Consider the following 17,808-nt stretch of genomic DNA (forward strand, 5'->3'; position numbering starts at 1 on the left):
AAACAAATAATTATAAATTAGTTAAAATCTAAATGTAATTTAATTAAAATAAAATATTTATAAAACATTAGTTTTTAGGGTAAGTTATACCATTGACCACCTAACTATTTATCCTTTTTACTTTAACCATCGATTTTTCAATTTTATCAATCAGGTCGCCTAACTATTTAAATCTTATCAATCAAGCCACCTGACGTTAAATATTAACATATGAGATGATGTGGCAGTTAATAAAATTTCTATAATTACACATTTAGTCCTCATTACTTACACATTCTATTAATTTGGTCTTAACTTTTAATTAATTCAATAAATTTAATCCTCAATTTGATGGTGACATGTGTTACTATGTTATTGAATTTTTTTTCTTAATATTTTTATTTAATTTAATAAATTTTTCATCCAATCAAATGATACCACGTGCACCAATAAATGAATGGAGAAAGCAAACACCCCAACCACTGGCCTACATCATTTAAATGATAGACTTATCACGACATAATATATATAGTTAATGGTAATAAAAAAAGAGAAAATGACCTAATAAGAACTCGAACATAGAATAATTGAATAATACGATAATATGATATATATATACACAAATATTATAACTGATTAATATGTGAATTTATTTTATTTATATTTTAAATCATTTTAATAAAAATAACAATAATTTTAATATATTATAATTGAAATATAACGAAGAGCTTCGTTTACTTAGAATTTTTCTGATAGTTGAGTGTTTATTGTAGTAAGCATTTTAACTTATGCATTGACTTGTTTATATCACGGTTAGAGTAAGAATTTTATATTTTATTATTTATTCATTATATATATGAAGAAAATTTTAGGGGAAACTTTATTTTATTGAATTAGTCTATTTTAATGTAGAGTTGTTAAATAAAATTAGAATCCGATCGATGTTATAATATTTTAAAATATAAGATTTGATACATTTCAGTTAAATAAAATTAGAATAATGAAGACAATTTATTAATTTAAAATATGTGAAATGATACAGTACAATTATAACATATTAAATTCACTTTATTTAGTTTTTTATTAAATGTGATTTAAAATATAAATAAAACATATTCATTTATTAATCAATTATAATATTTGTTTATATATATTTATATTTATATTTTCATACTATTCAATTATTTCATGTTTGAGTCATTATAAGGTCATTTATTACCATTAACTATATTATAAATTATATAGATTATGTTATGTATACTAGACAAATTTAGTGGTCCAGCAGGTTTAAACCACACTAGCTGCGGTTATTGATTTAATTTATTTTTCATTCATTCAATTGGTGACACGTGACACCATTTGATTGAATGGAAAATTTATTAAATAAAAAAATATTAAAACAACATCCAATCACACAGTTACACGTGTCACCACCGAATTGAGGATTAAATTTATTGAATTAAATAAAAGTTAAGACCAAATTAATAGAATGTGTAAGTAATGAGGACTAAATGTGTAATTATACATATTTTATTAATCGCCACATCATCTCTTCAGTTAATATTTAACGGAAGGTGGCTTGATTGAGAAGACTTAAATAGTTAGGTGACCCGATTGATAAAATTGAAAAATCAGTGGTTAAAATAATAGGGGTAAATAGTTTGGTGGTCGATGGTATAATTTACCCCAAAAACTAATGTTATAAAAATATTATATTTTAATTAAATTACATTTAGATTTTTAACTAATATATAATTATAAGTTTATTAATTTATAATTTAATGTTTTATAAATTAATTTAATAGTGTTCATCATTAACTGTGCTCATCCGTGCTCGTCAACCGTGACAACATCATCCCTTGCATTTTTAATTTCACCATAGTTAAGCTTATATTAAAAATTGAAAAAAAAAGTATACTATTTTTATATATTTTTATAATTAAATTTAAATAATATTTTAATTGCTAATAATATAAAAAAATCCAACCAACTCCAACTAAATTCAATCTAAATGTAATAAAATCCATTTTTTTTTAAAATAATTTGGAGTAAGTACAAGGTAATATATGTTCAAAGATAACTCTCAACTCTTTGATATTGAATTTTCATACCCCTGACATTCATAATACTAAAACTCGAGACCTAAAAGAGTAACAACAATTCTATTACCATCGAAATCACTTGATTCGCGCTCAAAATCCATTCTAAATGTAATAAATCGCACAACTAATATTAGTAAATGAAGTGGAGTTTGGCAATGAATTTAATAAAATGTTAAGAAATTAGGTAAAATTATTGAAAGAAAATTAATGTGTAGTGAGTATGGGTCCCACAAGATTTCAGGCTTTAATGGGGGAAAGGTTAGGATCCGATAATTTCGGTTGGAATTTTAAGATCCGATCGCTCCAACTATGTTCTAGTTACTAGTTATGGTTAAAATCTTAATTATAAGATAGACATGTTATCGATTATTAAAAAATTATAAATATATATTATGCAGATATTTATATTATCAATTACTAAAAAATATTATAAATATTTATTAAAAAAACCTTATAACTTAGTTTTATTAAAATAATTTCATATGAAATAAAGTAGATTAGCTATGAGGGCCCATATGTTTAAACAAATCTTCATTGTAATCAAGTGGAAGAAACCTAGGATTTCACATATCCAACCAAACAATTTATATTATTATTATTATTATTATTATTATTCATAAAAATCTAGAACGAGGGTGGTCAAGTGATTAATTTTTCCCTTCACTCTTTTTTTTCTCTATTAAACGCACTGTATTTTAAAAAAAGTTACTATTTTGGAGATATTATTCATAAAAAAGTAGTTGAAAAAATCATATTAATATAAAATCGATTATTTTGTACATGCATTATGCTATATATTCTAAATAATAACTTTATAATCTCCATCCATACTAACGAATTATTAGGCGTAAACTTTACTCTTTGTTATTTTAAAATCATTATTAGTATAAATTCCACTTCTCAATTCTTTTTGGATTAGATGAGCTACATGCATGTTATTTCATTATTATTATTATTATTATTATTATTATTATTTGTTTGACAATTACATTTCCCTTTCGGATTTCAATAATAATTGAAAAAAGAAAAATAGAAATATGAAAACAATAAAAATTCATTGACATTATTATATATGCTGCCCTAAAAAATGTTGCATTTTTAAAAGAAGTTACTCTAAAATATTCAAAAGAGACCGCTTTATCAATCCCCTGGGTCCATCTCTACACGCTTATTCAGCAACTACTATGACACAATGTGGCACCGGCATGACAGTGTTGGGATGATGTTGGAGTGTTTCCTGTCGGATAGTATCTGGTTGTTTGGGTAAGACTGTAGCATTACTCTTCCTAAAAGATGCGGCCTTGCCTAATTCATTTACTGCTTCAGAAATTTTCTCAATGCACTCAATGATTTCCGGCAGAAGTGATGCAACTGAAGCAGCTGGTATAATCTCTAGTAAATCTGCTTCTTCTGCCCACAGGTTTGTATTGAGGACGTTTTTGAGCTCTTCAGCAGCCTTCTTTGAGCTTTCTATGTGTACAATAACTGATCTTGTTTGAACCATTTTTCGAAATGTCGACGCCATTTCCTTCAAAGCTCGGCTACATTCTAGGCTAACCCTTTTGCACGGCACTTGGATTTTGCCACGGATTTCTGCTGGAGTCTAAATGAATGATAGTGTTATTTCGGGACCTTTTCGTTTAATGTTATGTTTAAACTTGGTAAATTATGGAATTTATTATACCTGGATTTTACAGTTAAGGTAGCTGTTAAGAGCTTCAAGTTTATAAGCACATTCCCGAGTAAGGTTTCCGACTTTGAGGTACATTTCCCATGGATGACGGTACCCGAACGGACCATGACCCGGTTCCCATCTTGCAAAATTAGCCTGCAGGGAGAGAATCCAGACTGAAATATTGAATAAGGTAGATTCACTTGAATCAACTAGTTAATTAATGACTTATTGTTAAATAGGGGGTGTACATTTGATTGAGTCTAGTTAAGTAAAAAAAATCATGTTATTTGAGTTGAAGAATCATATTTATAATATTAAAATGAAGGATTAATTGAAGAAAATAGAAAATCATGTAAAATTAAGGGACTAAATTGAAAAATTAAAAAGTAGTTATCAAAATGAAGAATTGAAGATACATAGTTATTCTAAAATGGTTTAGGAGTATTGGTTCAAATTTGGTAAAAGATGGACTTAAAATGAACACGGAATTGAAGCAATACGAAATCATGCAAAGTTGAGGGACTAAATTGAAAAAAATAAAAAAATTTGTTATCAAAAAATAAAAATTGAAGATACATAGGTGTTTGAAAATGTTTTAGGAGCACATGGCTCAAAATTTGTAAAAATAAAATACTTAAAATGAAGAGGAGTTGAAGGAGTAATAGAATCATATAAAGTTGAAGGACTAAGTTTAAAAAATATTAAATTCGTTATGAAAAATAGGACTTAAAGATACATAGATATTATACAATGATTTAACGGCATGCGGTTTAAATTTGGTTAAAAAATTAAGTTAACTTAACAAAAAATTCAGCAAAAAAATTCGGTTTTTTGAATGACTCAGAAATTTTAAATTCCAACTTGATTTGAACTCGGAAACTGACTTGAATAACTTGAAATAAAAAAAAAATCTATTTTTCAAATCGAGTTGAACTTTGTTAACCCTAATCACTTACCATAGTTCCTTCACTGCTTTTAGAAGTTAGAACACTTGTATATCCTCAGGGTCGGGGCTAGGACGTTAGAGGTCATGTGCAAATTCTTAAAAAGATGCCCTTTTTCGTAAAGTGAGTTAGACCCAAAAAAATGAGATAAGTTTTACAGTTGTAGCATAGTACTAATTATTGGTATTTCCCATATTTTCTTTCGAAAAAATCTTTTTGGGCTCCTTCTTGATAGTTTAATCATCTATGGTAATACCAATAACTTCATTGTGAACTTTTTGGGACCCTTGCTATTCCGGGGCCATGTTCTATCACGCACATTGATCATGCCTAGCCCCACCTCTGTATATCCTCGAAGATACGACTTATTGATCTCATTGGATTTTTCAGATTCTTTGAAATATTCATCTCCAAAAGTTGTCTTGTGTACATTTTATCAATCAGTAATTCTGGGGGTTGAAACAATAAATAATCCATTGTTTAAAAAACATAAAGACTAGTATTGGTACCTTGAAGAAAATTGCCAAGCTTTCCGATGTTTGCAGCAACAGACTTGTTGAGATCCTCACCGATCCAAACAGGGCAAACGCAGATACAAACAATGAGAGAAGCACACCTACCAACTAAGATGGTCGATAACCTCTCATGTGTTGGGAAATAAACCAAGTACAAGTAATTTCCCTATTACCAGATTAGTGAGAATACGAAATAAAAGCGGAAAAATAATACCCGAAATTGATAACGGAGTTCAGCCAATTGTGCTTACGTCTCCGGACTGCTGCAGATCTTTTACTAAGAGAGAAAATTTACAGGTGTTTACAAAACACTCACTACTCACAAGAAAGCTCTCTAGTATTGGGAGAAAGAAATGATTTTTGGAATAGTATTGAAGCTAAATGAGCTAGGGTATTTATAGTTGAAACTTAAGGACTTAATCTTGTAAATACCCTAAAACCTAGGGATTAATTGTGATTATCCCATTATCATTTTTCAACAAACATCTACCAAACTTTGAAAAACTATTTTTCAAAGAAACATTTACCAAACTTTGAAAACCATTTTTTCAAAGTTGGTTACCAAACTTGAAAACCATTTTAATACTTTCAACAATCTCCCACTTGAAGACTGATTTTAATCTGTCTTCACACCTCGATCAATGCAACAACTTTTCTAGTCTTGTTACTCTAGCATGCCAACTGAAGTTGAACACAACTTCAGTTTGTCTGTAGTCACCGTCTTTGTCAACATATCTGCCGGATTTTGAGCTCCACTGATCTTTTCAAGTTTCAAAATCTCATCTTCCAGAAGAGACCGGATAAAATGATATCGCAATTGTATGTGCTTTGTCCTGGAATGAAAAGACAGATTCTTTGCTAGATGTATAGCACTTTGACTGTCGCAATACAAGACATTGTTTTCTTGTTTCTTGCCTAACTCTTCCAAGAAACTTTGGAGCCAAACCATCTCCTTGCTAGCTTCCGTAACAGCGACATATTCTGCTTCAGTTGTGGAGAGAGCAACTATCTTCTGTAGTTGAGAAACCCAACTCACTGCGGTTCCTCCTAGAGTATAGACATACCCTGTAGTGCTCCTTCTGATGTCGTCATTTCCGGCTAAGTCAGCATCTACATAGCCTGTCAGTATCGTATCTCCACCTTTGAAACAAAGTGCTTTGTTTGTGGTACCCCGCAGATATCTGAGGATCCATTTGACTACTTCCCAGTGTACCTTGCCCGGATTATTCATGTACCTGCTAACAGCTCCCACTGCTTGAGCAATATCTGGTCTGGTACAAACCATGGCATACATCAGACTTCCAATCGTTGAGGCGTATGACACCTTCACCATGTGTGCACGTTCTTCCTCCGTCTTTGGTGACTGTTCTTTGGAGAGTCTAAAATGAACACCTAAAGGTGTACTTATTGGTTTAGCATCTTGCATGTTGAACCTGGAGAGTACTTTGTTGATGTACTCAGCCTGTGATAATATCAAAGTCCCTGACTTTGTGTCTCTCTTGATCCTCATCCCAAGAATTTGCTTTGCAGCGCCCAGATCCTTCATAGCAAACTGCTTTGACAATTTTTGCTTCAAGTTTATAATCTCTTGCATGTCTAAGCCTGGAACGAGCATGTCATCAACGTACAACAATAAAATAATGAAGCTATTGTCGAACCTCTTGATGTAGCAACAATGATCTGCTTGGCATCTGGTAAAACCACTGCTACTCATGAAACTATCGAACTTCTTATACCACTGTCTAGGAGCTTGTTTTAAACCATACAAGCTCTTCTTCAACCTGCATACCAGGTTTTTCTTGTCTGCCTCTATGAAGCCTTCTGGCTGCCTCATATAGATTTCTTCCTCCAAATCACCATGAAGGAAAACTGTCTTTACATCTAACTGCTCAAGATGTAAATTCTCTGCAGCTACAATTTTCAACACCAGTCTGATTGTAGACAGTTTCACGACTGGAGAGAAAATTTCATTGTAGTCAATACCTTCTTTTTGCTGAAAACCTTTGACAACCATTCTCGCTTTGTAGCGTTTTCTCCCATCATGCTCTTCTTTGATCCTGTAAATCCACTTGTTGTGAAGTGCTTTCTTGCATGGTGGTAATTCAGCTAATTCCTACGTCTGATTTGACAAAAGCGAGTCCATCTCATCTTTCATGGAAGACTCCCACTTGACTGAATCCTCCACTTGCATTGCTTCATCATAGCACTCTGGTTCACCATTGTCAGTCAGCAACAAGTAGTGCAAAGAAGGAGAATACCGTTGGGTTGGTTTAGGAATTCTGGAGGAGCGTCTTAGTTCCGGTGTGCCTGGTTCTTCTTGAACTGCTTCAGGACTGATCTGAATATCATTTCCAGAAATCTCCTCAAACTCAGCAAATTCCTTTGTTTCAGCTTTGGTATTGGAGCTGCTTGATTCTACAGTTGACCTGTCTTTGTACATCACATTCTCATTGAAAATGACATCTCTGCTTCTAATGATCTTCCGATTTTCATAGTCCCAAAACCGGTAACCGAACTCATCACCGCCGTAACCAACAAAGACACATTTGTTGGACTTAGCATCAAGTTTACTTCTTTCAGCAGAGTCTATGTGTACATAAGAAATACAACCAAACACTCTTAAGTGTGAAAGGTTTATTTCTTTCTTGCTCCAAACTTCCTCTGGTATTCTGCCATCCAAATGAACTGAGGGCCCACGGTTGATCAGGTAAGCTGCAATGTTAATAGCTTCAGCCCATAGAAAATTTGGGCAATCCAGCATGTATCCTCATGCTTCTGGCACGTTCATTCAGAGTTCTGTTCATGCGCTCTGCTACGTCATTCTACTGCGATGTCATGGGAATTGTTGTCTCCATCTTGATCCCATTGTTTGCGCAAAAATCTCTGAATCTCCTATTTCTGTACTCTCCTCCATTGTCAGACCTCAACCGCTTGACTTTCATACCATTCTCATTTTCCACCATGGCCTTCCATTTTCTGAAGGTATCAAAGACTTCTGATTTTTTCTTCAGAAAATAAACCCACACCTTCCTTGTAGAATCATCGATGAAGGTGACATAATATAATGAGCCTGCAAGAGATGGAACTGGAGATGGTCCCCATACATCAATATGAACTAACTCTAACTTTTCAGCCTTGGGTGTCTTACCAATCTTTGCAAAGCTGACTTTCTTTTTGTTTGCCAAAGATGCAATCCTCGCATAGTCCGACATCTACATTCTTTAGATCCGGCAGCTTCCCCTTTGACAAAAGTGTCTTCATCCCTTTCTCGCTCATATGGCCAAGCCTTTGGTGCCATAGGTTTGATTTTCTATCAGCATCTGCTACTGCAATGATATTTTCTAAATTTGAGGTTACATAGAGAGTACCAGTCTTCTTACCACAAGCAATGACAAGTGCTCCTTTGGTAATCTTCCATTCACAACCTGAAAAGGTTGTACTGTATCCTTCTCCATCAAGCTGTCCTACAGAAATCAAATTTCTTTTGAGACCAGGAATATGTCTCACTCCTGTCAGCTTCCAGGTGGTCTGGTTTGGCAGCTTTAGTCGGATGTCTCCTTTTCCGACGATCTTCAAGGTTTCATCATCAGCAAGATGAACCTTCCCAAAATCACCACTGACATAGTTCTCCATGATTTCTTGGCATGGCGTGGAGTGGAAAGATGCCCCTGAATCCAAAATCCATGATTCAATCGGACTGTTGACGCTTAAAATCATGGCATCACCTGTCTCCTCCGTCATGTTGGCATATTCCTGTGCGCCGGTATTTTTCTTCGGTGCTCGGCAATCTCTTTTGAAGTGGCCCTTCTTGCCGCAATTATAACAGGTAAAATCTTTATTTCCTGTTCTTAATTTTCCCCTTCTGGATTTCGATCTGCCACGATTTGAATTTCTTTCTAAAGTTCTCCCTCTGGACTCCGTGTGCAAGGCTGAGGAGGTTGATGCTTCACCCGATTCTCTCCGTCGAATTTCTTCACTCAGTACCAGATCCCGAACATCGTCAAATTTTAATTTGTTGTTTCCCGATGAACTGCTGATTGCTGTAATAGTAGCATTCCAACTGTCTGGTAAAGATGATAAGAGAATTAAAGCTCGAACTTCATCATCAAATTCAATTTCCACTGAACTCATCACTGAACTCAACTGGGTTGTGATTGTGTTGAGTTCATTTAGGTGTTGTGCCACCGATGCCCCTTCCGTCATCCGTAAATTGAATAATCGCCTCATCAAATGAACTTTGTTTGAGGCCGATGGCTTCTCATACATACTGGAGAGAGTCGTCATAAGACCCGCCGTGGTCTTTTCCTTTGCTATGTTGAAAGCAACATTGCGGGATAACGTCAGTCGGATAACTCCGAGGGCTTGTCTGTCGAGAAGAGCACAGTCTTCATTCTTCATTCTTCATGACCTCTGGTTGTTTTCCTGAGAGGGGTTGATATAGATTTTTCTGGTATAGAAAATCTTCAATTTGCATCTTCCAAAATCCAAAGTCCGCACCATCGAACTTTTCAATTTTCACCTTCCCTTCGTCCGCAGCCATCGCTCCCACTCGAATCTGGCTTCGTTTGGATCGTTTCTGACAATTTCCGCGAACCGCCGTGTATTAGAACACCTCCGTCGACAAACTCGTATCGCCGACCGAATTTTACTATTCACGAAATTTAGTATTCATGTGAATAGTAACCCGAATAGTAACCTCGCAAAAAATTGGCATAATTCACAACCAAAAGTTCTGATACCAGTTGTTGAGAAATAAACCAAGTACAAGTAATTTCCCTATTACCAGATTAGTGAGAATATGAAATAAAAGCAGAAAAATAATACCCGAAATTGATAACGGAGTTCAGCCAATTTTGCTTACGTCTCCGGACTGCTGCAGATCTTTTACTAAGAGAGAAAATTTACAGGTGTTTACAAAACACTCACTATTCACAAGAAAGCTCTCTAGTATTGGGAGAAAGAAATGATTTTTGGAATAGTATTGAAGCTAAATGAGCTAGGGTATTTATAGTTGAAACTTAAGGACTTAATCTTGTAAATACCCTAAAACCTAGGGATTAATTGTGATTATCTCATTATCATTTTTCAACAAACATCTACCAAACTTTGAAAACCATTTTTTCAAAGTTGGTTACCAAACTTGAAAACCATTTTAATACTTTCAACATCATGGGCCATTTTCAGCACTTGCTCATCTCGGTAACCCGATGCGGATACCAAGCAGAAGGTCAATATGAATATCATCAGTCCGTAGTCATATCTTGCCTTCATTTTTGGGAAGAATCTCATGGATGTCATAATCACAGCAGCAAAAAAAAAGGCCATTATGATTAAGATATCTTCTGAATTTGCTTGTAGTTTATGTATGTGAATATTTTACCTATAATTAAGACAAAAGTTGCGATCAAGATGGGTTCCCCTTTCCTTCCAGAAAGAGTAGCTAAGCAGTGAGCTCCGAAGCCCAAACCACCTGCTACTAATGTAGCCAACATCCTGTTTAAACCTTTACCAAGTGTTGCACCTGCAAAAGTGAAGAATAACAACGAAACTAGTTTAAAGTTTTAAAAAATACGGGGTGTGTTTAGAATTTTTTTTATCAATTGACAATGGAGACGCAGTTACTATATATGTTACGGAGAACTCTAAGACAACAACAACAGTTAGAACAGCCCACATTGCACCGTCTCCAAAACCATCATAGAGTGGCTTGAAGTAGTAGAACAATGAGACAAGTGTAAGAGCTAGTCCAACTTTTAGGGAATGAACTATTCTTCTTGGATCATCTTGTCCAAGTTTCTTGGTCTTCCTTGCAATATCCATTGTTTTATAACAAAATTTGTTCGGCAATGACATGAGCCATTGGCACCCACGAGTTATGGGTCCATAACTCTCCTGTTCGGGAGATGTCACTGCTTCCATTTGATATTTCAGAAACGAAAGGCAACACTGGAGAATGAAAAAAGAGTGAAGCGGGTGTTTGTGGAGGGAATAACTCAGGTGATTGATAAATAGATTTTTATTCTCAAGAATCACGTATGTATACCCAAAGATGGGCTTATTTGGAGCTCTAAATGCGCGTTATTACAACTCGGAATATCTCGGACACTGAAACAGACACAGACGACTGACAAAATGCCACTTCCAAGAAATATTGAGATATGGAAACCACATGAGTAAACTTCGGGGAAGTGTCAAAGGGAAGAACGGGGTCAAACAGGGCTACCCTTGTACACCACCAACCGGCATGGAACTGTGCGTCCATATATTGCAATTCCAAATTTCTAATATAAGTTGTGAAATTTTGTTATTTCAATCCTTAAATTTCTAATATACGTTCTTGAGTTCATACCTATAACATAAAATTATGTTCGCCCCTGATTTGTTGTGATAATAAGTTGTTGATTAGTTAGAGGTAGTTGCAGAGTTACAAAGTTAGTTCTTTGATACTAGTTTGTTAATCAATGCAGATTTTAGTGAATACTTTTCCCCTCATGTTTCATACTTGCTTTTAACATTTTATAATATGCCAAATCGTCTAATTAGCATGTTGGGCTTTGTTTATTTTGGGGCTTCTTGTGGTTGGATCTGGCTTCTTTTTATTCGGCCTTATTTCTTGTCTCCTCGAGTAAAATTAGATTTGGAATATCACATTCGTAATGAATTTATGCAAAACTTGATCTGAATTAATCGGTCAATAGATGAGATACCAATGATTAATTAAAAAAATCTCATTTCTCGTTAACCAGATTATTTTACATCAAATAAACACTAAATTCCATATTTTTCTGAGTTGTTTTCCTTGGAAAAAAAAACACACCCTAAATAAAACTAAATCATTTATTATTATAAATACAATAACAGCTCTAAGTAGATTACAAATGATAGAAAATTATCCATACGATCTCGATGTTAAAGTTTCTTGTTGTAGATAAATTTCATATTTCAAGATTTATCTATTAATATATTTATGAAAAAATTATATGATACATAAAAATTATATAATTATAATTTAATATTATAAGTTCTATTTATGATGTAATGTTTAGATTATATAAGCCGCCTGTCTTCTTTTTTTATTCTTGGTCGATAGACATTGATATTAATCTTAGTGTTATTTTTTATCATCGATATTTTTTTCTTATTTTTTTAGCATATCTTTGTTTTTCTTTTGTTTCTTTAGTTTTTAATAATTATGTCTTTATGACGTTTTTCTATGCCTTTATAGCACGTTTTCCTCTGTCTTTTGACATGTTTTCAATCATTTGATCGTTGTTTTTCGTTTATCTTTGTTTTTATGATTAGATTTGACATGGTCACGATTGATCAAAATGAATATTATTTATTATCATACTAATCTTCCCTGTTTTGGACCATGAGATTGTATTTGGATACGTGATTTGTGTTCGTTGATAGTTTTCTCACATCGCTGGATTTTAATTTACGGTTTGTCGATAGTCTTTTAGTAGCTTGATTCATTTTTTTGATTCATTGACTAATACAGTCAGATCTGTTCGTATATATCTTTTGATCCCCTTGTGTGATCTCAAGTGGACAATTTTTGTGTCAATGATTATCGGTAGATGTCCTAATCATATATTTAGTTTAGGCTTATGGTAGTAAATATACATTATAATTCTAAATATTTTTTCTTTTTAATAAAATTACATTGCATATATATCGAATAGTAACCTTATATCTATACAATACTAATATTTGAGCATGAGCATGGTTAAAGTTTCAAGGTGTGGCTAATATTTGATTCACCCTAAATACGATCTCTATCTCGACCTTAAAGTTTCTAGTTGTGGTTAGTATTTTATTCGTAGGTTTATTATTTCATCGTTGTCGAAGCCGAATTCCCATATTCTCGACGCGGGTTACTACGATATCACAATTTCTGGTTCAGTCTTCGGTGACACAGTTGGCTCAACGGTTTCGAAATTCAGCATTGTCGAAAGTTCATGTACAGGTTCAGCAATTCCGGCCGTGCAGCTGACCACGTCGATTAACAACGAAGCTACTGTAGCCACCGTTACCACTTCCAACAGGTCCGTCTCATCATCCCGTAAGCCTGATTTGAGCAAAGCGTTGAGATTCTTGACTGCCAATTTCGAGTTATCGATACAGATATCAGCGGCAAACGGTTTCACCGTCAGTTTGATCGACATCGACAGTTCCTTCAAAGCTTCACCGGATTCCATGCTCATTATCGTGCATGTTTCTTGGATTTTAGTTCGGATTTCGGGTTTTGCCTGCAAACGATAGCATAAAAATGATACGCCAATCTAAAACATATTGAGACGTGGAGATTTTAGATAGAATACTTGAATGGCAGCATGTATGTGTCCATTTAATGATTCGATTCAGTATGCACATTGGCGAGTTAAAGCTCTGATCTTTAGGTACTGTTTCCATGGATGCCGGAATTGGAATCGACCATGCCTCGGCTCCCATCTTGCGAAATTAGCCTAAAAATTAAAGAAAATTAAAGAAAATTAAACAAGCTTTTCCATTGAGAGATGGAATTTAAAGAGCAAGTGCTTTTTTTAACCCACCAAGTCCTCTTCATTGTTCTTTGAATTAAGAACACTTTTATATCCCTGCATGAAGGATCCACCTTCTTTCGACTCTCCATCCTCTGCCATTCTGAAGTATTCATCTCCAAACCCTGTAAACATTATATTTGAGAACTGAGTTCGATAGGTCAGGTCGGAGTCGGACAAAGTCGTGACAGATCGGAGACGGTACCTTCTAGGAATATGCCAAGCTTTTCCATGTTGGAAGCGATCAAGTTGTGAAGGTCCTGACCGGCCCAAACAGGGAAAATCAAAACGGAAATTGTGACACAGGTTGAGCCACCTATGAGGACGGTTAACAGTCTCTTGTGAGCCAGTTTCAGTATTTCATTGTCTCGAAAACCAGATATCGATATCATAGAGAAAGTCGAGATAAATATCAACAGCCCGTAATCATATCAACAGCCATTTAGGATTAGGGTTTTTTTTAACGAGGTCCTCGAGGTGGTTTATTTTGTAAACGTTCGTTATACAAAGTACTATCTTTCAAAAAAAATATCTGGCCTTGATTTTGGGGCAGAATCTCGCAAACATCGACACAGCAGCTGCATATTAGAATCTGTAAGTTGAGGAGAATTTTGGGTGCATATATTTTTCAAGTGATAGTTTTGTTATACCTTGTAGGAAAGACAAAGAACCCGAGCACTATGGGCTCACCTATCCGTCCCGATAGATTAGCCAGTTGATGCGCCCCAACAGCTAAAGCACCAACAAACAACGTTGCCAATCCTATATTTACACCTTTCCCAAGAGTAGCCCCTGTTGAAATAAATTTTTATTCGTATCAGAAAATTAAAACCCTCTTTAAAGGATAGGGTGTGACGGAACATACCGACGGAAAATTCGAAGATGACGACGACAGTCATTACAGCCCACATTGTGGAAACGCCGAAGCTGTCATACAATGGCTGGTAATAGTAAAACAATGAGACCAAGGTGAGTGCGAGTCCGGCTTTCAATGAATGAACGACTCTTCTGGGATCATCTTGGCCGAGCTTTCTTAAGGTTGTGAAGAATTCAAACGCCTCGGACTTAACATTGTTGCTAAAGGTTTTAATCTTTGGCCATACACGAGCAAGCAGGCCTTGTTTTGCTCTTTCTTCACTTCCACACTCTAAATCCATCGCCAAGAAAAAAGAAAGCTCGCGTGAAGGAAGAGGAAGAGTAGAGATTATAAAGAGATAGCCCGTAAGAATACGCCTTTACAAAGCACCATTTGTGGGCCTCCATTCATAAGGAAAACCAACATGCATACTAATTATTTTGAGCAAAGGTAGTTAGTGAAATGGGGAGAAGCAGTGAGTTGGGGAAAGTGTCCAATCGAGTCGAAATAAAAAATTTTGAGTTATTCGAATTGACAATTTTTATTTATAACTCAAATTTTATTTGAAATTTTTTCGATTCTAGTTTATAAAATTCGAATTGAGTTGTTCGAGTTTTTATTTAAATTTAATTTAAATATTTATAATATTATGATACTATATGATTCTAATTTAAACGATTTTCTATAACCATATACAATTCATATATTTTTTTGTATGTGATATAAATATATCATGCATAATTGAGGAACTCGATTCAAACTTAAAAATCAATCAACTAATTACTAAATATTTCGAGTTATTCGAGCTCTATTTCATAACTTGACTCGATTTTGAAATTTTTTTAGTCGAGTTCAATTTATAAAATTTACGAGTCAATTCAATCTGAGTCAAGTTTTTTCGAGTTGAATCAAGTTGAAAAGATCAATTTTTTAAGTTAAATCAATTATTGTTCATTCCCACACAATGACGACCGTAACGAGTTTAAGACATTCAATTATTTTCATAATACGAACTGGATAGATATTAGTCGATCAAAATATTGAAAACCGGTTATTAAAAAAAACCCTAGAAACTCTCTCAACCAAGAATCCGATCAAAATCCCTCACTTTTGTTAGTGGTGATTGGACCTCAAAATTTCCGGTTCAGCATTTCAATATTTAGTTCAATAATCATAACTTGAAATTCTGTTTCTTTTATTCAAATCTTCTAAAAATATTAATTAATATTTGAATTAGAACGAATAACTAGATCTGCGTATAATTCTATGTTCAGTGTTTCATCAAAACATTAAAATTCATTATTCTCTCTTTCAATTATGGTACCTTGTCGGCCAAAACACTTATATGTAACCTGGAGCCAATGTTTTTATTTGGACCAATCATTCTATCCAAGTCATCATGTCTCTTTCTAAGTTTTGCAAATTTTAAATTAATGATTTTGTAAATTTGTATATTTTTTTCATTTTTCTAATATTTTAATTATTGCTCCTTTAATTCTGAATTAATCCCTTATTAGAATCTGTTTTCATAACATTGAAAAATAACAAAAAAAATAAATTAAAGATAACTAAAGTAATTTTATTTTTCGGGTATTATTAAAATTTTAAAGCTTTTTAATTTCTACATTTTCTGAAAATAAGATCATGGCATAGAGACAAGGAAAATAAGAAAACTGCTGTTTTTTTTTATTTATTTAACTCTAATTTGCATAAAAATTAAAGATAAAAATGAAAGCTTCCAAATGTTTGCTGTGAATGTCTGTTCTAACAAAAAGTTAAAATCACTCATTAATTAAAGTTAAATTTTAATAAATGTGGATTCCATCTAAACCACTCATATAGGAAATTAAAGTTTAGTACATGTGAAGATATATATATCCCATAACATTTGTCATGTTCTGAAATATGATTTTCTTTTTATGAATGAATCAAATGAAAACTAAAAATAAATTAAAGGTTGATGAGTACTGAGAATCCTGTGGAGTAATAGGATAGATGACATTTACTTTTAGAAATGATAATTGAAATATGGTCATATTTAATACTTCTATGAAATTAGAAAAATATGACATTACCAACAATCAGTTGGTCTAGTGGGATGAGACATTAGGTCCCTTTAGTAAGGTCAGGAGTTCGAATTTTGGCGTTTGCGAATGGAGCAAACTGGGTTGAGAGGGTCGTCCTTGCCTCTGTAATAACCGATCTGGAATAGTCGGTTAATAGATTGGATACTAGTGATTTAAAAAATCCAATATCAAATGGACAAGACTTTTTAAAAAAAATCAAAATTATATATTCTTATAATTTTTTATGAGAATTTATGGAAAATATTTGTATATGAGTCACACGTGATTGAAAATCCAAAAACTGGCACTTTCTTTCTCTCAATTTTGCCCATCAAACATATGTCGTGTTAAAATCAGACTGCATGGGAAACAAATAACCCGCAAAAGATGTTCGAAAATACCATATATCTATAAATAACGTACGATGGTCGATCCAAGCTTAGCTATGGGCTATGGTAGGCTTTTCTTCTTCATAGATCACACCACCCATTGCTCATGCCATGGAGAGAGCAGACATGCAGAATATTCACTCATCCACTTGTGTACATATGCATGGATGGATTGAGAGGGAACAACTATTTTTATATTTTTTTATATTTTTTTATGAATAATCTATTTTTGTGCTTAAAATTTTATAAATTCATCATCATTTAAAATTTTAAAAGTTTATCCCTTTGCATATAGTTCTACGTCGTCTCTGTATATATGATTTTGTTGTTCAACTTCCTTGGGGAATAATGAGACGAACAATGTTTCTTTAGTTTTGCAGTTTCCGGCTCCTCCTTCAAATTCCAACCCTTGATATGGTAAACGATTCCACGTTAGGGTTTTTGATTTTACAACGATATTTTCATATATTCTACTATTATTCTTTAACATTTTATCATGATTTTCATATGGTATATGATTCCACGTTAGAGAATTATTTTGGATAGATGTTACATATACTTCAAATACTTCAAATCTTGGTATAAATACTAGATTCTAGAATACATGAGATATCATGCTTCATTTGTACCCTTCATGATTTCTACAATGATTATATTCCTCTCATATGTGGAGATAAATAACGTTAAATCTTACCTTATACGCATATTTTACTTTATGATAAAGCTACTTTGATTTTAA

General features: G+C 33.5%; 1 protein-coding gene and 1 pseudogene across 1 annotated transcript; both read right to left on the minus strand.

The window, feature by feature from the left end:
* Positions 1–3,249: 3,249 nt before the first annotated feature.
* LOC120144114 (aluminum-activated malate transporter 7-like) lies at positions 3,250–4,752 on the minus strand. Its single transcript, XM_039158262.1, has 3 exons — positions 4,713–4,752; positions 3,766–3,909; positions 3,250–3,684 (listed from the first exon to the last, which is right to left on the minus strand). Exons 1-3 carry the CDS (start codon positions 4,713–4,715, stop codon positions 3,250–3,252), a joined length of 582 nt encoding a protein of 193 aa, XP_039014193.1. The 5' UTR covers positions 4,716–4,752.
* An 8,322-nt stretch (positions 4,753–13,074) lies between these two features.
* On the minus strand, positions 13,075–14,915 carry LOC120144157 (annotated as a pseudogene).
* Positions 14,916–17,808: the final 2,893 nt, after the last annotated feature.

Source organism: Hibiscus syriacus, unplaced genomic scaffold (genome assembly GCF_006381635.1).
Source record: "Hibiscus syriacus cultivar Baekdansim isolate YM2019G1 unplaced genomic scaffold, ASM638163v2 tig00110882_pilon, whole genome shotgun sequence".
Classification (NCBI taxonomy): Eukaryota; Viridiplantae; Streptophyta; class Magnoliopsida; order Malvales; family Malvaceae; genus Hibiscus; species Hibiscus syriacus.

Excerpts from the sequence above, each read along its gene's own strand:
- LOC120144114 (XM_039158262.1), bottom strand. Across the intron at positions 3,685-3,765 it reads ACCTTAACTGTAAAATCCAG|ACTCCAGCAGAAATCCGTGG; the intron begins GTATAATAAATT and ends TCATTCATTTAG.